Source organism: Lethenteron reissneri, chromosome 67, assembly GCF_015708825.2.
Source record: "Lethenteron reissneri isolate LAM-NWPU_2019-01 chromosome 67, ASM1570882v1, whole genome shotgun sequence".
Taxonomy (NCBI): domain Eukaryota; kingdom Metazoa; phylum Chordata; class Hyperoartia; order Petromyzontiformes; family Petromyzontidae; genus Lethenteron; species Lethenteron reissneri.
Genome location: NC_083845.1, coordinates 2,831,239 through 2,855,951, shown reverse-complemented (window position 1 = coordinate 2,855,951; position 24,713 = coordinate 2,831,239). Strand labels below are relative to the sequence as shown.

The 24,713-nt window shown below is 52.6% G+C and overlaps 1 protein-coding gene across 1 annotated transcript in view; it reads right to left on the bottom strand.

The window, feature by feature from the left end:
• The window catches only part of LOC133360101 (uncharacterized), a 59,692-nt gene that overhangs the window by 30,105 nt on the left and 4,874 nt on the right, over positions 1-24,713 (bottom strand). Inside the window, exon 2 of the mRNA XM_061578688.1 lies at positions 20,018-20,398. Within this exon, the coding sequence (XP_061434672.1) occupies positions 20,018-20,387 (370 nt within the window). The 5' untranslated portion in view covers positions 20,388-20,398. The remainder of the gene's footprint in view (positions 1-20,017; positions 20,399-24,713) is intronic.

The following is a 24,713-nucleotide window of genomic DNA, read 5'->3' as shown; positions in this document are numbered from 1 at the left end:
GGAGGTCATGGGATCGATACCGACCCTGACGCCTACTGCTGTATATTTGGAGTTTGCGTGTCTCTCTCTCATCATCATCACGGTGGCTGAGATGTTAACTACCTCGCCTGGTGTGCAGGAGGTCATGGGATCGATACCGACCCTGACGCTTGCTGCTGTATATTTGGAGTTTGCGTGTCTCTCTCTCATCATCATCACGGTGGCTGAGATGTTAACTACCTCGCCTGGTGTGCAGGAGGTCATGGGATCGATACCGACCCTGACGCCTACTGCTGTATATTTGGAGTTTGCGTGTCTCTCTCTCATCATCATCACGGTGGCTGAGATGTTAACTACCTCGCCTGGTGTGCAGGAGGTCATGGGATCGATACCGACCCTGACGCCTGCTGCTGTATATTTGGAGTTTGCGTGTCTCTCTCTCATCCCCGTGGTCGCGTGGATTTTTTTCCGGATCCTCCGGTTTTTCTCTCCACATTTAGAAACACGCGTTTAGACTATTCCGATTGTGTTGCTGCTAGAAATGTCTACACAATAAGCCACTTTTGGCCGGGTCACTTTTGAACAATAAGTGAATACCTCGGTGGGATTTGTCTGGTCGGATGGGGATGGTTTAGTTGCATTTGTATGCGCTTGGGTCATTTGTCTACCTGTCTTGTACTTTACAATACTGTCGTGTGTTTTTGTAACTGTTTGATGTTGTAACAATCTTACCCCGTGCCCCTACTGGACATCTCCATATATTAAAGGAAAAGTTGTGATTATGTGTGTCTGTTCAAAATGTTTAGCATACTTCCTGAAATGCAACAAACTTGAAATTTGCCATGTGGATACTTTACAGACTGTACACCATGCAAACATTATAAAAATACACTTATTTATTTTGGGGGGGGGGGAGCTCAATAATGCATATTTTTTTGCACGGCAAGTGAGCTGTGACGTCACATCTGTCACGTGACCCACGCATGTGGAAGCGTAACGCATTGTAGTGTCGTGGTTAGCGTGCCGCGCTACGAACCCGGCGAACCGAGTTCGATTCCGGCTCACGGCCACCGCCGGTGACGATTATTTGAACCGGTCCTGGGCCTCCCCTAGGTCGACTCAGCCTCAAACAATTACCTGGTCTGGTGTGTGAACATCACCACTGGGGAGACAAAGGCGACCGGGCGTGGTGAATCCAAATCCCGGGCGAAGGCGGGTAGTAAAGCTAGTCTGTGATAAAAAAAAAAGCTTCATAGCTCATCGGATTCCCCCAAGCACAAAAACACATTCACATTCTTCGCCGCAGTCCGGCAGGCACCCGAGACTTTGCAGAACAATTCCGGTCCAGGGCGCGTGGCTCAGCGTCTCCGCCGCTCCGCGCTCTAGCGGCAGGTGCACGCGAGTCCGTGAGACCCTGGCGGTCGTGAGTCCGTGAGACGCCCTTGCCTCACCAGGGAGTCGGATCTCAACTGAACGTATCAGGCAAGATGCTTGCCACCCACCTGTGTCCATCTCTCATCATCCTCCTCCTCCTCCCTGTGCCCAATCTCGTTGTCGATATTTCTGCACCCACCCCCTTCCAACCCCTCCACTGGAATATACATTAAACAGCAGTGTCCATAGACTCAATACCGTCCATAGACTCAACACTGCCCATTGACTCAATACCACCCATAAACTCAACACTGTCCATAGACTCAATACCGCCCATAGACTCAACACTGCCCATAGACTCAACACCACCCATAAACTCAACACTGTCCATAGACTCAACACTGTCCATAGACCCAACACCGCCCATAGACTCAACACCGCCCATAGACCCAACACTGTCCATAGACTCAACACCGCCCATAGACCCAACACCGCCCATAGACTCAACACCGCCCATAGACTCAACACTACCCATAGACTCAACACTGCCCATAGACCCAACACCGCCCATAGACTCAACACTGCCCATAGACTCAACACCGCCCATAGACCCAACACCGCCCATAGAATCAACACTGCCCATAGACTAAACACCGCCCATAGACCCAACACTGCCAATAGACTCAACACCGCCCATAGACTCAACACTGCCCATAGACCGAAGACCGCCCATAGACCCAACACCGCCCATAGACTCAAGACCGCCCATAGAATCAACACTGCCCATAGACTCAACACTACCCATAGACTCAAAACTGCCCATAGACTCAACACTGCCCATAGAATCAACACTGCCCATAGACTCAACACCGCCCATAGACTCAACACTACCCATAGACTCAACACTGCCCATAGACTCAACATTACCCATAGATACTCTTTGATTATTTCGGTAAAGTCACGTAGGTATAAAATAAAATAAATTAAATCACGACGTTTCGATTGCAACACAAGCAATCATCAGGTGAGAAAACCACAGCAAGAATTTTTTTTCTTTCTGAAATCTAGATTACCCTTAGACTCAACACTGCCCATAGACTCCGCACTGCCCATAGACTCAACACTGCCCATAGACTCAACACTGCCCATAGATTCAACACTGCCCGTAGACTCAGCACTGCCCGTAGACTCAACACTGCCCATAGACTCCGCACTGCCCATAGACTCAACACTGCCCATAGACTCAACACTGCCCATAGATTCAACACTGCCCGTAGACTCAGCACTGCCCGTAGACTCAACACTGCCCATAGACTCCGCACTGCCCATAGACTCAACACTGCCCGTAGACTCAACACTGCCCGTAGACTCAACACTGCCCGTAGACTCAACACTGCCCGTAGACTCAACACTGCCCATAGACTCAACACTGCCCGTAGACTCAGCACTGCCCATAGTCTCTGGACAAGACGTACGAATGTTGAACTAATTTATCACCGCACGCAGCCAACCGTGCTAATGGGAGGTGCGGGGGCTGAAGGACAACAAACAGGTGAACACAACAACGAGCAGTGTTGTTGTCGCCGCTCTGCCTCTCAACTCTAAACAAGTTAGCGTCGCACAGCTCCGCGGTTCCAATCGAAGGGGCCGCCCTGGTAAAAAAAAATTATGATTTCCCTTTGACCTTTGTCTTGCACTTTGCACAGCTGTCGTGTGTGGCGTACCGTTTGTTGTCGTAACGTTCTGACCCCCACCACCCACCCCGTGTCCCCTAACTGGACGTCTGTGAGTAAATAAGTTATATTAAAAAAAAACTTTTTTTAAACACGCTTTTATGAAATGTACGAGTAATGGAAGAACTCCACGACTCCAGGAAGTGGTCCCGAAGCTTGCCATAACGTAAGGGACCGTGGTGATTTACAGCCAACGTCAGGTGAGCGTGGACAATTAGACCCAAGCCGAAACATAACTTGTAAAAAATAATGTTTAAAAATTATATTTTATATTTGCAATGATAGAATATAGTATTGTCATCAGTATGACATACCTATACCAAGTTTGCAGTCGATACCACATTGGGAGTGGGTCAAAATTGAGTTACAAGATTTGAGGATACGACAAAAACAGACAGAGTGAGTTCATAGAAAGCGTGTAAAGAGATCGTTTAAAATATATTATTCATTTTTAATGATAGAATATAGTGTTGTCATCAGTATGACGTACATATACCAAGTTTGCAGTCGATACCACATTGGGAAGTGGGTAAAAAAATTGTTACAAGATTTGAGGATACAACAGACAGAGTGAGTTAAATAAAAATGCGTGTAAAATGTTTAAAACATTTTTTTATGATAGAATATGGGATTGTCATCAGTATGACATAGTTATTTCAAGTTTGCAGTCGATACAACATTGGGAAGTGGGTAAAAATTGAGTTACAAGATTTTTTGAGGATACGACAACAGACGGAGTGAGTTAATAAAAAGCGTGTAAAAAGATTGTTAAAAAAATTTTAATGATAGAATATGATATTGTCATCAGTATGACATAAGTATACTAAGTTTGCAGTCGATACCATATTGGGAAGTGGGTTAATATTTAGTTACAATATTTGAGGATACAACAACAAAAACAACAGACGGAGTGAGTTAATAGAAAGCGTGTAAAGTAGAGAGAGAGAAGAGCTCATTAGCTCATCGGATTCCTCCTCTGATGAGCGCGGTGGCGCGTGCCGCTGTCCGCTTCACTCTCCGTGGACGTGGCAAGGTCCCCCCCCCCCGCTACGCAGGTCGCCGTGCGTGTCGGAATCACGTGACAGCAGATTTGGCGAATTTGAACAAAAAAATGTTTTAAAAAAATATCCCCGCAGGATGACTCCCGTTGGAATAATGCAACAGCAGCAAACATCGCTAAATGTTGAAACTTGACAGCATCCTCCTGAGGAGCAGTCGTGAGATGATCCAGCGAGGCCCTCCTGGGCTTAACAATCGTTAAGGACCCCGTCGATAACCTCCAAGCCACCCGGCCACCAGAATAATCTTAAACTCAACCGACTCAGCTGGATAATTCTTCCCCAATTAACAAACCTCATTCACTAATCGCGTTTGTCCATTGACTAATCCCGGAATCCACAACTCAAATAGTCCAGGACCGCTCATCTAAGTGCAAGTCACAGTCCCACAAATAAACACGCGAGGCTTTTCTACCAGATAACAACAGCAGCAGCAACGGCGCGATAATGATTAACCATAAAAAAACGTAATGATGTCCGATCCCTTTGACGATCCACTGCTGGATAAAGGCCTCCTGTTTCGCTACGCTGTGAACTAGACTTTGATAGTTGCTCATCACGAAGAATTCTGCGCAATTCGAAAATTGCTCATGGAATCATCAGCAGCAGCAATGTGCTCAGTAGCTCCATGTCCACGTGGAGGTCTGCTGCTGCTGCTGCTGCTCGCCACGACGAGAGGGCCTCAGTGGACAGACAGAGAGACAGACAGAGTTCGTGTCGTGTCGCTGGTCCTCCTCCTCCTGCGTTGAACGAGCCCAGACGACCACAGTGGTGGGTTCACCGTGCGCTCCGTAGCTGTGGCTTGCAAGGCCACAGTCGCACCGTGTGGCTGTTTCCAGAGCCGGCCCAGCCACTAAGCGACCCTTGCAATTGCAAAGGGCCCCGTGGCCAGCAGAGGGCCCCCCTAGAGTCACTGCTAGCTAGTGAGTGAAAAAAATCATACATCAAAGGGACCTCCAACCAAATTTTGCTTAGGGCCCCCAAAGGTCTAGGGCCGGTTCTGGCTGTCTCTGTGAGTCTCTGTGGGGCTCGACAGGTCTCCACGCGTCTCTGTGTCTCTACGTATCTCTCTATATGTATCTATGAACCAGAATCGGAATATGTAACTACACCGGAGGAATCTGATGAGCTACCAAGCTATTTTGCACTGTGTCCAGTCAGTGGCGTTTTTTTGGGTGAGATCGCGTAAGTAATAAATAAATAGATGTGTCGTTAAACCCGCCACCACCCGACACAGCCAACTAGTAAGGGTTGTTACGTAAACAGAACGTGGGCAATTCGTCACTAGTACAGCACTAGTGTGTAGTGTAGTGTATAGTAGTGTAGTGTATAGTGGAGTGTATAGTATAGTGTATAGTGTAGTGTATAGTAGTGTAGTGTATAGTAGTGTAGTGTATAGTGTAGTGTATAGTAGTGTAGTGTATAGTAGTGTATAGTGTAGTGTATAGTAGTGTAGTGTATAGTAGTGTAGTGTATAGTAGTGTAGTGTATAGTAGTGTATAGTAGTGTAGTGTATAGTAGTGTATAGTGTAGTGTATAGTAGTGTAGTGTATAGTAGTGTATAGTGTAGTGTATAGTAGTGTAGTGTATAGTAGTGTAGTGTATAGTAGTGTAGTGTATAGTAGTGTATAGTAGTGTAGTGTATAGTAGTGTATAGTGTAGTGTATAGTAGTGTAGTGTATAGTAGTGTAGTGTATAGTAGTGTATAGTGTAGTGTATAGTAGTGTATAGTGTAGTATATAGTGCAGTGTAGTGTATAGTGTAGTGTATAGTGTAGTGTATAGTGTAGTGTATAGTGTAGTGTATAGTGTAGTGTATAGTGTAGTGTATAGTGTAGTGTATAGTGTAGTGTATAGTGTAGTGTATAGTGTAGTGTATAGTGTAGTGTAGTGTATAGTGTAGTGTATAGTGTAGTGTATAGTGTAGTGTAGTATACTAGTCCAGCACACACAGGTTGTGTGTTGGAGAGCCAAGCCACAACATTTACAATCTGAAGTACGACGTTTCGCCAGTAATTACAACCAGCTTCATCAGGCGACAGCCAGATTTGTGGATAAATCCACCTGTCTCGTTACTTACGTGGAAGCGTCGATGTGGTGACCACGCTTCTGTGCTCTTACGCAAAGTGGGGGGGGATTACTGAGTCTACGTGCATTATGCATGTGCATTATGCGATCCCTTCGATCTTATCTTTCCTGTAAAGTGTGTATATGAAAAGCCGTACCAACGGTAATCCCGATTGAAGTACGCTGCCCTTCATTAATCCCGCATTGACCGGCGTGGTGAAGTATGGCCAAATAAAAACCCACAGCCAACGCAGCATTGGGGAGGCCTTACACCCACAGCAGCGCTTTCACGAAGGGTCGCAAATTAGTCAACGTCATTGCTACATTGGAGCAATCTTAAAAGACGACCGGCTTAACCGGGCAGACTTTCCCAATTCACAAATGACTGCTGTCGTGACCAAATTGTGGGGTTTACTCATTCACCCACCACGACTCGCACGGAGTCCAGGGCCAGGGTGAGCCATCGAAGTACAAAAGAACTCATCACAATCCCACAAATAAACACACGGGAATTTCCTACCAGACAGCAGCAGCGTGCCAACCATTAACTACAACACAACAACAACGGCAATCATTTACAGCACCAATTGTCAATCCGCTGCTGGATGAAGACCCTTCACACTGCTCGCAGAGGCCAGTCGCACCGCCGGTGCATATCTCCCGGTCGCCTCAATCGGTCAACCCACAGCGAGTGCCGGATGAAGTTAGTGTGGGGCCTGTAGCGTGATGTTATAAAGGAGCCCTAACTAAATAAAAACACGTAAATATTACAACACAAATGTTTAACTTGCACAGTAAAGTAATTGTATTTTTCATTTGCTATACAGCCAGATAATACGACAAATCGCTAACCTTAAACACCCGGTCGTTCGTAAAAGTTGAAGGCGGTATAGTACTATAGTAATAGAGCAAGTGCAGAATCACTGAACCGCAAATGATAGCTCGAAAGCATTTAGCGCGGGGCCCTTGAACGTGCTGGGCCCTTGAACGTGCGGGGCCCGTAGCCATATGCTGCTACTTTTGCCACTAGGACAATCCGGCACTGCCCGCGGCGCCTGCTGGGTCTGTGCCCCCTGACCTCCACGCCGGCACCGCGAGCCTTCGACAACTCCACGTGAACGCCTCGGCGGTGGCCCCAGGCCAGGCGCAACGCGGCCGCTGGCGTCTCGTCCACGCTCAAAACGACCAGGTCGTGGCACAGGCCGCAAGTCGAGGTAAAGCGCTCGACGTGTCCGTCATTGGACGCCCCCCGTGGCCTTGGAAGCAGGAAAAAGGGCAGCAGTGGCATTGACGACGACGACGACGCTCGGTTCGCGTGTTCTCTTGCTTGACCCCGTCGCTTCACGATCGCCGCGGTGAAGTACAGTCGAACATATTCTTGGTTCTCTCGGTAAAATCACGTAGAAGGGAAATAATAAAATAATAAAAATAAAACATTATAAAATTCTCACGACGTTTCGGCCACAACGCAAGCAGCCGTCCTCCTTGTGGCCGAAACGTCGTGAGAATTTTATTATGTTTTGTTTTTATTATTTTATTATTTCCCTTCTACGTGACTTTACCGAAAGAACCAAGAATATGAATCTATTATTTTATTATTTCCCTTCTACGTGACTTTACCGAAAGAACCAAGAATATGAATCTATTATTTTATTATTTCCCTTCTACGTGACTTTACCGAAAGAACCAAGAATATGAATCCCTGCAGTCACGAAAGCTTTCAATCGAAATTTTACGGTCAAACAGCCACCACGACCGGCGCGGCACTGAAGCCTTCATCCAGCAGTGGATCAGCTGAGCGCTGTGAACCACTCACATAAACCACAACGCGTATGGAACACGCGGTTTGACATAATCCCTTAGCGTCGTTGTGGAAAGTGAAAGGTAACAAATCAGGGCAGAAATAACATCTATCTGTCTTCTTCGATATGAATGAAGACCTTCATTTGTATGTCTCGCACACCTCGAGGGTACATCCCGACGAGGTAGAAAGCTGAAAAGTGGTACAGAGGTGGCTTCTAGGAATACAAACAACAGGGAAAGTCTGAAAATCCGAGATTTTTCATTTTAAGGCCCCCAAATCTAGATGCCCCATATACATGTCTGTGCCTGGTGCCATTCAAAAACCGTTCTAAATATAAGATTGCAGTTCGTGTCGTTTGCTTGAGCGTTAAGACGGCGAATAAAATTAAAGCGAGAACCATCGCTCTATCTTCTATTGTTTTTGAGGTATTTCGGATTCAAGCGGTTTTGAACGAAAAAAAACTAATTTTATGATGTTCAAATCTGAATAATTCGAAAACAGTAAAAGATAGAAGCTGCCCTCATATACTATTACGTTAATAAATTTGTGTTCTCTCTACTTAGAAAAGAACGGAATTTTTGTATTGAGCAGTTTTCAATGGGTACGTCTTTAAATATGAGAAGTTGAATCAAGTCGTCAAACATGTTTGTGCTTTTTTTGCGGACAAATACACATTTTTGGAGTAGTTGTTAGTGTCTGATCGTAGATACAATTTGAAAAAAAAATCTAATCAGGTTAATGATTATTATTTATTGAAAAATTTTGCCTGGCGAAGACTAGTATTAAATATCGGTTAAGTTACTGAAAACTATTTTTTGTTCCAGGTAAGTGCTCAACTGAGCTACAGAACTGGCCTGTCTGTCACAGATGATAGCACAACAAAAGTGGCTTATCCATCCCGTGAAATATATAGCGGCCCAACACTCTAAACGCGTGATTCTAAATGTGCGGAGGGAAAAACCGGAGAAAATTCCACGCGACCACGGGGAGAGAGACACCGCAAACTCCAAATATACGGGCTAATAGTCTTAAGTGAAAGTGCTCGTGCATGAATAAACAAAGAAAAACACGGTCGAAAGGCGTGTTTCAAAACGATAACCCCACAAGTATCATTACCATGAGCCATTGTCTATCTACTGCTGGATGCAGGCCTCTCCTGCGAGGCCAGGCAGACTCACCGTGCGTGCTCAGCACGAAGCTGCTTGGGGTGCTGCGTGGCGCGGAGCTCTGCAGGGAGACGCGCCTCACCCTGCCGCCACCGGCACGCCGACTCAGCACGTGCATCCTCACCACCCTCACCACCCTCACACACCCTCGCCCAAGCTCACCACCCTCACCCAAGCTCACCAAGCTCACCAAGCTAACCAAGCTCACCAAGCTCACCAAGCTCACAACCCTCGCCACCCTCACCACTCTCACCACCCTCACACACCCTCGTCCAAGCTCACCACCCTCACCCAAGCTCACCAAGCTCACCAAGCTCACCAAGCTCACCAAGCTCACCAAACTCACCAAGCTCACCAAGCTCACAACCCTCGCCACCCTCACCACACTCACCACTCTCACCACCCTCACACACCCTCACACACCCTCGTCCAAGCTCACCACCCTCACCCAAGCTCAACAAGCTCACCAAGCTCACCAAGCTCACCAAGCTCACCACCCTCACCACCCTCACAACCCTCACCACACTCACCACTCTCACCACCCTCACACACCCTCACACACCCTCGTCCAAGCTCACCACCCTCACCACCCTCACCACCCTCGCCCAAGCTCACCACCCTCACCACCCTCACACACCCTCACACACCCTCGTCCAAGCTCACCACCCTCACCCAAGCTCACCACCCTCACCCAAGCTCACCACCCTCACCACCCTCGCCACCCTCACCACCCTCGCCACCCTCACCACCCTCGCCCAAGCTCACCACCCTCACCACCCTCGCCCAAGCTCACCACCCTCACCACCCTCACCACCCTCACCACCCTCGCCCAAGCTCACCACCCTCACCACCCTCGCCCAAGCTCACCACCCTCACCACCCTCGCCCAAGCTCACCACCCTCACCACCCTCGCCCACCCTCACCACCCTCACCACCCTCGCCCAAGCTCACCACCCTCACCACCCTCGCCCAAGCTCACCACCCTCACCACCCTCGCCCAAGCTCACCACCCTCACCACCCTCACCACCCTCGCCCAAGCTCACCACCCTCACCACCCTCACCACCCTCACCACCCTCACCACCCTCGCTCACAGATCTACCCCGCTCTGGGTTGTTGTTTTTTTACATCGAAACCCAAACCAGCGTGAGACGATTCCGCTTGGCTACTCGCTGCTTGCCCCTTTCCACCACCACGACCACTGCGCAGGCTACACGGGGGAGCTTTGTCTTCGTGTCTCCACCGCGCACAGAGGACAGACACCACAGTGGCTGGGAGTAGAGTGGCCAGATCACAGCCCACTGACGTCCACTTACACAACTCCGCCTAACTCCCAGTCTTCCTTTTTAAACCTTTTTACAAACAACACAACGGCACCGCTTTGCAATCGAATCACAAACCCCGCAAATGAATGAACGTTCACAGGTTAGCGAGTGCCAGGTGAGTAACACCCCACGCGCCCCCTCCCCCCTCTCCCCCCTCTCTCTGTCTGAGCCAGGTGAAGCAGATGGCCCAGCGCCTCCTCCAATGAAGAGGCTGCCGGAGGAAGGGGGCGGTGGGGGGAGGTGGGAAGAGGAGGGGGTGTGGGGAGAGAGGGGGGGACCAGGAAGGGGGCGACCAGGAAGGGGGCGGGGCAGGGGTGAGGGAGGGGGGGGTCGTGGGCTGGCTGAACAAAGATCCCCCGTGTAGCCTTAACAGACTGTCTGGGCAAGTGTTGTTAGCGAGCACCTATGAAGGCCGGCACGGCACACGAGGGGATGGGTGGCTAACACCATGCCCGGCCGCCTTTGTCTCCCTAGTGGCAATGTTTACACATCGCACCAGGTACTCATTTGAGGCTGAGAGGGGAGGCCCAGGACCGCTTCAGATAATCGTTGCGGGTGTTGGCCGTGAACGGGGAACGAACTCTCGTTGCCCGGTTCGTAGCACATCGTGGCGCTAACCGCTACACCACTACTCCCTACAAACGCACACTCTCACATACACTCACACACTCTCACACACACTCTCACACTCTCACAAACACTCACAACAACCGCAATTCGCCACTAAGTGGCGGTGACGTCACCACGACGCTTGTGCCAGGCCATGTGCACCTTGAGGCCACGTGAAGTGTCGAACGCCCGCTGGCAGGAAGTCACGGGGCAGACCCAGGTGCCACGGATCGACTGACTGAGATGACCGAGATGACTGGCTGATGCACCACCTGTGCCCCCTACTGTGCCAACTTGCTGCGGTTTATCCACCCGGCGCTCCGCTCGTTGTTGTGAGCGTCGCTCCTCCGCCCTCCTTGTTGCTGGAGGGCGACTGCCTCCAACTGCCCAGTAGCGTCCTTCACGAGCCTCCTCCACAGAGGCCGATCTTGACACCGCTGGTACCAGTCATCGGCAAGTCCACTCAGCTCCACGTCCTCCTGTACCACATCATTCCATCTCTTCTCTAGCCCGTGCCGCGCCCGTTTAGTCCCCTCGATCCGGCCGAACAAAAGCTGTTTAGGCATGCGGTGCCTGGGCATGCGGGCTACATGACCCAGCCAACGCAGCCTTGCCTGCCGGAGGAGCTCACCGATGGAACTTTGTGCAGATATTTCAAGGATGTGTGAGCTCCTCACACAATCCAGCCTGGTTAAACCCAGGATTGATCGTAGGCAGGCCAGCCTAAATGTTTCTAATCGGCGGAGATGTTCCATTAGGGAGGTCCACGTTTCGCAGGCGTAGAGAAGGGAGGGAATGACTGTGGCCGAGAAGACCCGAAGCTTCGTGCAGAGCGACAGACCAGGTAGCTTCCACACAGCGTTATGCAACTCATGAAAAGATAATGCCACTCGACTGATTCGGAGTGAGACCTCTGCTGTTAAACCGAAGCCGGTCATGAGCACACTGCCCAGGTATGGGAAACTCTCCACTCTCTCCACAACTGCCCCATCACGGATTGGGAGTTGTGGGGGTGGAGTGCCCGATGTTACAAAATACCCAGGCAGGTGCTTTGTTTTGGTGGGGCTGATGGTAAGGCCCAACCTCCTATTGACACACTCCAGTTTCAGCAGCAGCGCCTCCAACTCCTCCTCTGAGTGAGCAGCGATTACCAGACCATCGGCATACATAACATGGTTGACCAATAGGCAGCCATTCCTTGACAGCAGATGGAAATTCCTCCGGTACAGCTACGGAAGGCTTCAAATCTACGTGGTCGAAATAGATGTTAAATAATGTTGGATCCAGAGGACATCCCTGCCGCACCCCAAGGTGTACAGCGAATGGCTCTGACTCCCGGCCACGTAGTTTTACCCGGGCCTGCTCACCATCATGAAGGTCCTTAATGAGCGTGAGCAGAGGGTCAGGGACTCCGAAAGCACGAAGAACAACCCAGAGCCCAGGCCTACTGATGGTATCATAGGCATTGACCAGGTCAATAAAGCAGAGATGTAGGTCTTGTTGGAATTCCCTACACCTCTGCTGTAGCAGACGGACAGAAAATATGGCAAGCCTCTCCTCAGCGTGCCTAGCAAGGCGATGTTGAATAATCCTTGCCAGGACCTTTCCCGGCACACTGAGGAGTGAGATGCCCCTGTATTTGTTACAGTCTGTGTGATCCCCCTTCTTAAAGAGGGGGGGGCACCAGGGCATCCTTCCAATCCTGCGGAACCCGTCCAGTGGTCCAGACTGTTGTTATGGTGTCATGTAGGGTAGTCTGCGCACAAACGCCACCCTCCCTCAGCATTTCGCTTGGGAGATCATCTCTGCCCGGTGCCTTTCCTTGTCTCAGACTCTGGATCGCCTTCAGTACTTCCTCAACGGATGGCACCTCAGCCTGCCACTCACAGGGGGTGACTTCCTCCTCCAATATTTGAGGCACCGCAGCCTCAGCAGGGTCATCGCCACTTTGTCCCATGATGTTTTCTAGGCTGAGGTATTCCCCCTCTGTCAGGATCTCACAGAAATGCTCAGCAAATCTGCAGACCTGTTCCTGGGGGTTTGAGATTGGATCACCGTTTTTTCCCCTAATTATGGTAATAGGTGTGGTGCTGCGGTAAGCCTCCTCATTTTCTGACGTGGGATGCTGTAAACGATTAGAGTGGGCCTGTCGCTTTTTCTCAACCATCCTGAACACCTCCTCTGTTAGCCAGGGCATCTGAGGAGGTCTGGACCGCCTACCCAAAGCAGCCATTGCAGCTGCATGAGTCACAGTCCTAAACCTCACCCATTTACCCTCGACATCAGGAGGAGTGGGGGACGATGCCAATCCCAGCTGCAAGCGATGATGAAATTCTTGCTTGCAACTTTCATCAGCTAGCTGAGACCAGGCCACCTTAGGTTGGAATGGGGTCCTGGGTGTACACCCACCACTGTTAGAGGAAGAATGGCAGGCGCATCTTACAGATGACAAGTCGATGGTCAGAGGGCAGATCAGCTCCACGGTAGGTCCTGGTGTCTGGCAAAAACAACCCCCTACCTCCCCGTGGTGCCGGACGGGCAACGATGTCGTGGACAGTGCTGTGGGGGGGGAGGGCCAATTCCGATTGGCCTTGCCCCACATGGCATCTGTGACCACCACAGCGGCTAATCGGGGGCTCTGGACGGGTGCGAGGGGCTGGTAACCTCTCCACCTTCAATAAATTACCACTTAACAACGTAAAAAATATAAAATTTATAAGCTTGTGCCAGAGGCTCCGGGGGGACAGGCGTCTATGACGTCTCCTGGCCAAACTCCATCTTGCGGAGCCATGAGAATGAATCTTTACCCTCGGGGCTCCTCCAGAAACAACAAAAAGCCACTACGAGTGGCCACGTGGAATGTTCGAATGCTCACTGCGGAGGAGAGGCTGCCACTCCTCTGTCGGGAGCTGGACCAGTACCGGCTGGATCTCTGTGGCATTCAGGAGGTCCGGTGGACCGGCTCTGGCTCCTGCCACCATGAGGGGTGGACAGTCCTCTACTCGGGGCAGGAGGATGTGGCTCTTCTTCATACACACTCACACACACTCACACACACTCACACACTCACACACGCTCACACAAACTCACACACTCACACACACTCATACACTCTCACACAGACACACTCACACACACTCTCACACACTCTCACTCACTCTCACACACTCATACACTCTCACACAGACACACTCACACACACTCTCACACACTCTCACACACTCTCACACACTCACACACACTCACACACTCACACACTCTCACTCACACACTCACACACTTTCACATTCTCACACACTCACACACTCACACACTCTGACACTCTCACACTCTCACACACGCTCCAATTATATATAAACCCTCCCTGGTAGACAAGAGCAAGTTGCGACAGGTCACCGAGTTCCGTCCCCCGAGATGAATTCCTAAAAGGATAATGAGGCGTGTGTGCGTGTGTGTGTGTGCGTGTGTGTGCGTGTGTGTGTGTGTGCGTGTATGTGTGTGTGCACGTGTGTGCGTGTGTGTGTGTGCGTGTGTGTGTGTGTGCGTGTGTGTGCGTGTGTGTGTGTGCGTGTGTGTGTGCGTGTGTGTGTGCATGTGTGTGTGCATGTGTGTGCACGTGTGTGTGTGCATGTGTGTGTGTGCGTGTGTGTGTGCGCGTGTGTGTGTGCGCGTGTGTGCCTACACGCGCGCGTGTGTGCATATCTGCGCGCGTGTGTGTGTGCGCGTGTGTGCGTGCGTGTGTGTCTACGCGCGTGTATGTGTGCGCGTGTGTGTGTATGCGCGTGTGTGCGTGTGTGTATGTGTGTACGCGTGTGTGTGTATGCGCGTGTGTGCGTGTGTGTATGTGTGTACGCGTGTGTATGTGTGTACGCATGTGTATGTGTGCGTGTGTACGTGTGTGAGTGTGTATTTATAGACGGGGCTGCTGCTGCTACGCTGTGCGTGGTGGCTGTGTTGGCTCGGATTGAGGCTGCGACAGAGGGCGGATCACAGAGAGACGCGGGGATGAGAATCGTCGCCAAAAAACCAAAAGCGAAATTGGGCGAAAGCTGAGAAGTAGGGCAAAGAATGAGAAGAAGACGCGAAGGGGGGGGGGGGGAGCACGTTTGGAGAATTACAGCGAGAGACGTGGAGAGAGAGGAGAGACGAGAGAGAGAGGTGAAATTTTAAAAAATGATGAACGAAGCAAAGTGCCGACTACACCGAGCATCTTCTTGTTTCCTCTGATCGTAAAAAAAGAGAGAGAGGGGAGGGAGAGGAGAGAGTGGCGAGGGAGAGTAGAGGGGAGGGAGAGGAGAGAGAGGAGAGAGAGGAGAGCGTGCGGATTAGAGAACAGACTTGGAACAGCATCACCGGAGTGACTTGACGAGACGAGCGAGGCCGGACTGGGAACGGCAGCTAAAGGAGGGAGCTCCGTGCCTGACAGGAAATCGGGAGGGGGGGGGGGTGTAGCGATGACGATGATGAGAGGTCGCCTCTCATCATCGCCCTGCAAGGATGGCGGCAACGATCGGGGTTCATCCAGCAGTGGGTAGAACACGGCTGATGATGATGCTGATGAGTGACTTGGTGCAAGGGATGACGACGACGACGACGATGATGATGATGACGACGACGATCCTGCTCAGGACACTTCACTCGCAGGGAGCGAGCGGCGTCGCGATCAATCGGACAAAAAGAGTTGGCGAAGTTCAAATCGCACCGCTGCTCTCCGGGGGAGGGGGGGGGGTCACTCGGCCCATCGCGCGCCCCTCCCTCCCAAGTGGATGAGAACAACCGCCAAATGATCACCACTTTGCGGGGAAGATCAAAAGCGGTCGTCCTCCGGATATTCTCGCCCCCTCGCTGCAGAAATCCACTGGAACTCACTCCCCCGGCAGCTCCGATTAGCGCGGTGGGCTACGTACGGTGCGAAAGAAGTTCAACATACTTACATGCTGCCCATAAACTAACACTGCCCATAGACTCAACACTGCCCATAGACTCAACACTGCCCATAGACTCAACACTGCCCATAGACTCAACACTGCCCATAAACTCAACACTGCCCATAAACTAACACTGCCCATAGACTCAACACTCCCCATAGACTCAACACTGCCCATAGACTCAACACTGCCTATAAACTAACACTGCCCATAGACTCAACACTGCCCATAGACTAACACTACCCATAGACTCAACACTGCCCATAGACTCAACACTACCCATAGACTCAACACTTACCATAGACTCAACACTCCCCATAGACTCAACACTGCCCATAGACTCAACACTGCCCATAGACTCAACACTGCCCATAGACTCAACACTGCCCATAGACTCAACACTGCCCATAGACTCAACACTACCCATAGACTCAGCACTGCCCATAGCCTCAGCATATTTTAATTTAAACCTACGTGACTTTACCGAAAGAACCAGAGAGTAGTATTATTATTATTATTCTCCTGCCAAGAATGCCACCCCTGAGGGCGACGTCTCCCGACGCGTGGCCGGCGTCTCGAATGTCTCCGAGTCAAAACAGCATCTCACGGCGGACAAAGCGCTGCAAGCCACAAGGGTGGCGGCTGCGGTGGCTGCGGTGGCGGCGGTGGCGGTGGCGATGGTGTTGGTGGTGGTGGCGGTGGCGGTGGTGGTGGCGGTAGTGGCGGTGGCGGTGGTGGTGGCGGTGGTGGTGGCGGTGGTGGCGGTGGTAGCGGTGGCAGTGACGGTGTTGGTGGTGGTGGCGGTGGCGGCGGCGGCGGTGGCGGTGGTTGTGGCGGCGGTGGCGGTGGTTGTGGCGGCGGTGGCGGTGGTGGTGGTGGTGGCGGTGGTGGTGGCGGTGGTGACGGTGTTGGTGGTGGTAGCAGTGGTGGTGGCGGTGGCGTTGGCAGTGGCGGTGGTGGTGGTGGCGGCTGCGGTGGTGGTGGTGGCAGTGGCGGTGGCGGTGGTGGTGGCGGTGGTGGTGACTGCGGTGGCGGTGGCAGTGGTGGTGGCGGTGGTGGTGACTGCGGTGGCGGTGGCGGTGGTGGTGGCGGTGGTGATGACTGCAGTGGCGGTGGCGGTGGTGGTGGCGGTGGTGGTGGCTGTGGTGGTGGTGGTGGTGGCGGCGGGGGCGATGGTGGCGGTGGCGGTAGTAGTAGCAGTGACGGTGGTGGTGGCGGTGGTGGTGGCGGTGGTGGTGGTGGTGGCGGTGGCGGTGGTGGCAGTGGTTGTGGTGGCGGTGGCGGCTGCGGTTGTGGCGGTGGTGGTGGCAGTGGTGGTGGTGGCGGTGGCGGCTGCGGTAGTGGAGGCGGTGGTGGCGGTGGTGGCTACGCTGCCGCGCCGCACGTGGCCGGGATACGACGCTGTGCGGGGAGGCAGCAGCGAGGGCTTGAAGGATCACACACAGAATATTTGTTTTTATAAACAATGTATTATTCATAATATAGGTTTTTTTGGGGTGAGCTCGCGTGAATATAAATGTGTCGTTAAACCCGCCACCAATTAGTACAGCCAAATAGCCAGCCAAATATTATTATTATTATTTACAAAGCTATTCGCTCTTTTAAAAAAACGACCTGGTCATAAATCATTGTCAGCAGCCAAACACTCCAAACGCGTGACGTTGATAGTTAATGTAGAGGGACAAACCGAAAGATTTGAATAAAAATTCACGTGACCACGGGAAGAGAGACACGCAAACTCCAAATATATCGACCCCACGACCTCCTGTACACCAGGTGAGGTAGTTAACATCTCCTAGCCACCGTCATGATGACAATGAGAGAGAGACACGCAAACTCCAAACATACAGCAGCAGGCGTCATGGTCTAAATTGAACCAACGACCTCCTGTACACCAGGTGAGGTCGTTAACATCTCATAGCCATTCTTACTTGATACAGCAATCGTGCTGTGATGGTTCCACCTGAAGATGGAAGCTTGTGTTGCCTCTGAAACGTCGTGATTTTATTTTTTACTTTAATTAATTTAAATTTTTACCTACGTGACTTTACCGAAAAAACCTAAGAGTATCTCATAGCCACCGTGATGATGATAATGAGAGAGAGAGACAAGCAAACTCCAAATATACAGCAGCAGGCGTCAGGGTCTAAATTGAATCAACGACCACCTGTACACCAGGTGATGTAGATGATGAGAGAGAGAGAGACACGCAAACTCACAATATACATCAGATATCAGGGTCGGGATCAACCCCACGACCTCCTGTACACCAGGCGAGGTTGTTGACGCCTCTCCACCGCGGCTGGCATCAAGGAGGAACCATACCCTGGGTCACCAGAAGATGGCAGCAGCAGCCAAGAGTGGCGAGTCGCATCATGCGGCCATTCCCGACGGGACCAAGCGTTGCCCCTTGACGCACTCATTCATCGGCCGATAACGCCTTAATATGAACAAAGACAAAGGTCCCCCGTATAGTGTTTAACAGACTGTCGGGGCAAGGACTGTGAGCGAGCGCCTATGAAGGCCGGCACGGTACACGAGGGGGTGGGTGGCCAGCAACACGCCCGGCCGCCTTTGTCTCCCTAGTGGTGATGTTTACACACCGCACCAGGTACTCATTTGAGGCTGAGTCGACCTAGAGGAGGCCCAGGACCGGTTCAGATAATCGTCACTGGTGTTGGCCGTGAGCGGGAATGGATCTCGGGTGGCCGGGTTCATAGCACAGCGCGTTAACTGCTCCACTACCGCTCCCACACAGACACACACTTACGCACCTCAGTGTGTTAACGATTGTGCAGATGCATAAATGACGGTGCTGCATTAAACCGTCATGTTTTTATCTGAAAGGCGTAGGCAATTGCTCGCTCAGGCGGTCAACTGATTAAAAAATAAAGTCAACTCGTAACGCCGCGTCGCCGCCGCTGCACGGCATACGATCATCACTCTTATGGAGAGAGGGGACGACTCAGAGAGAGAGAGAGGGGACGACTCAGAGAGAGAGGACGACTCAGAGATAGAGAGAGTGGACGACTCAGAGAGAGAGAAAGGACGACTTAGAGAGAGAGAGGACGACTCAGAGAGAGAAAGGATGACTCAGAGAGAGAGAAAGGACGACTTAGAGAGAGAGAGGACGACTCAGAGAGAGAAAGGACGACTCAGAGAGAGAAAGGACGACTCAGAGAGAGAGAAAGGACGACTTAGAGAGAGAGAGGACGACTCAGAGAGAGAGGGGACGACTCAGAGAGAGAGAGAGGACGACTCAGAGAGAGAGGACGACTCAGAGAGAGAGGGGTCGACTCAGAGAGAGAGAAAGGACGACTTAGAGAGAGAGGACGACTCAGAGAGAGAGGACGACTCAGAGAGAGAGAGAGAGGGGACTACTCAGAGAGAGAGAAAGGACGACTTAGAGAGAGAGGACGCCTGAGAGAGAGAGGGGACGACTCAGAGAGAGAGAAAGGACGACTTGGAGAGAGAAGAGGACGACTCAGAGAGAGAGAGAGGACGACTCAGAGAGAGAGAAAGGACGACTTAGAGAGAGAGAGGACGACTCAGAGAGAGAGTGGACGACTCAGAGAGAGAGAGGAAGACTCAGAGAGAGAGGACGACTCAGAGAGAGAGAGGACGACTCGGAGAGAGAAAGAGGACGACGCAGAGGAGGCGCCAGGGGGAGGAGGAGCCACAGACGATGAGTGGGAAGGCAGCAGCAGCAGCCACGTGGTGTTGAGGAGCCGGCGCGACCAACGATCGCCCACCAAGCTCTGCGGTCCTCTACGTATCGAGGTGTCATCGGCCCAACTAACGATGAGTGTTTAGATGTGGGAGGAAACCGGAGCACCCGGAGAAAGCCGGCGCGTGCGAGGGGGAAACACTCTATCCCATACAGACGGGACAGCCGGGGTCCACAGCATCTGCGTGTTGCGGTGATCCACCAACCGCTCGCCGCCGCTGCCACCTCCACACGCTGCCGGAGCCTCACCTCTGCCGCAGGTGCCGGTGTAGGGGACGTGCTGGCGCCTGCGCGTGCGGTCGACTCGTGGTGATCGCCCCGGCAACCGCGGTGATCGCCCCGGCAACCGCGGTGATCGTCCCGGCAACCGTGGTGATCGCCCTGGCAACCGCGGTGATCGTCCCGGCAACCGTGGTGATCGCCCCGGTACTCGTGGTGATCGTCCTGGCAACCACGTCGATCGCCCCTGTGCCAGCGGTGATCGCCCCGGCAACCGCGGTGACCGCCCCGGTAACCGCGGCGACCGCGCCGGCGCTCGCGTCCCCACCGCCGTCGCGTCGTGGGCCGAGAGGGGCCGCAGGCGCTTGACTCGCGCGAACCTCACCGGAGCCTCGGCCATCGGGGGGGGGCCTGAGGAGGAGACACACGCAGACGCAGCGGCCTCCGTGAACACGCAACGCCGGGCGGCGGTGGTCCACAACGTGGGCCTAACGTGGGCCCAACGTGGGCCCCGACGTTGACACAACGTTGAGCTAACGTGGGCCCAACACTGGGCCCAACGTCCCCACGTCCGCTGAGCGACGAGCAGAGTTGAGAGTGATGGCTCTGCACACAAGGGGCACGATCCCACAGAGAGCGCCACCCCTCTGTCGAGCCAGCAGCTGTACATGTGCACACCGCAGCTAAGGCTGTGGTGGTGGTGGTAGAGTGTGGGGAGCGGTGGCACAGCGGTTAGCGCTACGAACCTGGCGACCCGAGTTTGATTCCCACTCACGGCCACCACCGGTGACGATTATCTGAACCGCTCCTGGGCCTCCCCTAGGTCGACTCGGCCTCAAACGAGTAACTGGTGTGGTGTATGAACATCGCCACTGGGGGGACAAAGGCGGCCGGGCGTAGTGAATCCAAGCCGGGTAGTAAAGCTAGACTTATCATAATCATTAGTGTCGTGGGTTCTTCTCCGGGGCGAGCCCGTTTACTCAACTACTCGCTCGCGAAAAGAAAAGATCTGCTGAACAAACAGGAACCTGGGCCATCAAGAGAAAACACGTACAAATCCCACTCTGGGCGTGTTCCAGCATCATTACCACGACCATCATCATCCTCATTCCTTGCGTATCTCCCCGATGGATCTGGCATCCGATTGGGCGACAGATGCCGTTTAAAAAATAACTAAAACTATTTATTTTTTTAAAGGTTACGACTCCTGGCTCCTCCTCCCTTTTCCTGCTGTTGAGATGTGTCTTGTTGTTTGTCGTCAGATGTTTGGATTCAAATCGTGCCCAGGGTTTGACTCAGAGCGTGAAGGCGTGGAGGAGGAGGGAGGGAGGGAGGGAGAGGGAGGAGGGAGGGAGGAGGAGGGAGGAGGAGAAGGGGGGAGGAGGGAGGGAGGGAGGGAGGAGGAGGGAGGAGGAGAAGGGGGGAGGAGGAGGGAGGGAGGGAGAGGGAGGAGGGAGGGAGGAGGAGGGAGGGAGGAGGAGGGGGGGAGGAGGGAGGGAGGGAGAGGGAGGAGGGAGGGAGGGAGGAGGAGGGAGGAGGAGAAGGGGGGAGGAGGAGGGGGGAGGAGGAGGGGGGAGGAGGGAGGGAGGGAGGAGGAGGGAGGAGGAGAAGGGGGGAGGAGGAGGGGGGAGGAGGAGGGGGGAGGAGGGAGGGAGGGAGGAGGAGGGAGGAGGAGAAGGGGGGAGGAGGAGGGGGGAGGAGGAGGGAGGGAGGGAGAGGGAGGAGGGAGAGAGGAGGAGGGAGGAGGAGAAGGGGGGAGGAGGGAGGGAGGAGGAGGGGGGAGGAGGGAGGGAGGGAGGGAGGAGGAGGGGGGAGGGAGGAGGGAGGAGGAGGAGAGAGGGAGGGGTGAGGGGGGTTTGGCTTCCGAGTCCAAATGCCAACGGCTGACGTTAATCATGACCAGATGTGTAGTGGCGGTCGTGGTGGTTGTGGTGGTGTAGTGGTGGTGGTCGTGGCGGTGGTGGTGGCGGTTGTAGTGGTTGTGGTGGCGGTTGTAGTGGTGGTGGCTGTAGTGGTGGCAGTGGTGGTAGTGGTGGCGGTAGTTGTGGTGGTGGTGGCGTTTGTTGTTGTGTAAACGCACTTGGGGTCGTACCAGCTTCTAACCGATGGGCAGACGAGAAGGCAGAGACACACAGAGACAGATTTCCCCTCCAGACGAATCGACTCGACGCATCCGTCGTCAACAACAACGCTGTGCCCTTACAAGGACAACAGGCGACGTTTCGGGCAACGGGCCTTCGTCGTGGCATGTAAATGCAGGCGGCATACTAACGGGCTGCGCAGATTTCTAGCCACGCGCGCGCAGCTGCTCACGAACAGGTGAGCAGTGAGCGACACGGAAATCCACCCACCAACCCCATCACCCCCCCACCACCGTCCACCCACCAACCCCATCACCCCCCCACCACCATCACCATCGTCCACCCACCACCCCCATCACCCCCCCACCACCACCCACCAACCCCATCACCCCCCCACCACCTCTCACCACCCACCAACCCCATCACCCCACCATCACCATCGTCCACGCACCACCCCTTTCACCCCACCCCCCACCACAAATTCATTCCGATGCAGCTGCCCAGCTGAGCTCTATTGCAGGCAGTGGATTGAGGCGGAGAAATGAATGAATAATGGTGAATGAGTGAATGAATGGTGAATGAATGAATGGGTTGTTGGGAGGAGTGGGGTGGATGAAAGGGGGGGGGGGGTGAATGTGGGAAAGGATTTATGCCGCGTCGAAGGCTGAACGTAACCACAACGTAACAACCACAACGTAACAACCACAACGTAACCACCACAACGTAACAACCAAAACGTAACCACAACGTAACAATCACAACGTAACAACCACAACGTAACCACAACGTAACAATCACAACGTAACAACCACAACGTAACCACAACGTAACAACCACAACGTAACAATCACAACGTAACAATCACAACGTAACAATCACAACGTAACAACCACAACGTAACCACCACAACGTAACCACCACAACGTAACCACAACGTAACCACCACAACGTAACAACCACAACGTAACCACCACAACGTAACAACCACAACGTAACCACCACAACGTAACAACCACAACGTAACCACCACAACGTAACCACCACAACGTAACCACCACAACGTAACCACCACAACGTAACCACCACAACGTAACCACCACAACGTAACCACCACAACGTAACCACCACAACGTAACCACCACAACGTAACCACCACAACGTAACAACAACGTAACCACCACAACGTAACCACCACAACGTAACCACCACAACGTAACCACCACAACGTAACCACCACAACGTAACCACAACAACGTAACCACCACAACGTAACAACAACGTAACCACCACAACGTAACCACCACAACGTAACCACCACAACGTAACCACCACAACGTAACCACCACAACGTAACCACCACAACGTAACCACCACAACGTAACAACAACGTAACCACCACAACGTAACCACCACAACGTAACCACCACAACGTAACCACAACGTAACAACAACAACGTAACCACCACAACGTAACCACCACAACGTAACCACCACAACGTAACCACCACAACGCGAGCAAGCTTCGCCGCGCCAGCGTGGCCGTGGCGAGGAGAGAGTGCGGGCAGCTCTAGGGTGCGCCGTGTCCGACGTTTCGCTGCACCGGGCCCGACGTTCGTCTCATGCCAACGAACGTCCGCCCAACGTTGGCGCGTTTCGCTGCGTCGCAGCGTTGGCACCGAATGTTATCCCTCGGCGCGATTCCGATTGAAATTTTTTTTTTAAAGTTTTGAATGCTGTGGACTGATTGGAGAGACACTCATCCAGCAGTGGATTCAACGTGGCTGATGACGATGATGATGATGACGATGATGATGACGATGTTAAAACAAAAATGCCACCGTCTGTAAGACGCACACACGTCACCGCATTGTCAACCTCACCCCTGCCTCACTCCTGATGTCCGATGTCTCACACGGACAACGTTACACAAAATCACGCGACGTTTCGGGCAACGGGCCCTTCCGCACACTATACAGTATTGCACGCGCGTCTTTTTTATTTCGTGCCGTTGCGAAGCATTTGTTCGGCCAAAACGGGTGGTGGGTGGGGGGGGGGTGTGCCCGAAACGTCTATCGAAACGCCTCGTTTGTGGCTAAAACGAGTCGAATGGATGAGACTCGTGACACAGCAGGGCAGAGAGGCTCGTGCTTAAATTTCGATGTAAAGCTTTCGTGACCGCAGGGATTCATCTTCTTGGTTCTTTCAGTAAAGTCATCACGTAGAAGGGAAATAATAAAATAATAAAAATAAAACATAATAAAATACAATTCTCACGACGTTTCGGCCACAACGCAAGCAGCCGTCCTCAGGTGAAGAACAGGTCTGTCGGGAAGACAGCGTCTGAATGTTTAATTGTATTATTTTATTATTTCCCTTCTACGTGATTACTTTACCGAAAGAAGCAAGAAGAGGCGCGTGGTTGTTTTGCTTTCTCCCGCCCATGACGCGCGCAGATATGGCGCGGTCCCCCATGCAACATTCAAATCGTGGAGTGCCACATTTGAATTCCACATTCCTGCCGCCCGCACCCGGGCTAGGAGCAGCGGGGGCTGGTACAGTGTCGGCCGTTTTCAATAATTCACCAGGCAGATGGCTCAGGCTGCCTTCTCGGGTGGCGAGATTACTCAAAGGGGCAGCTCTCCGTG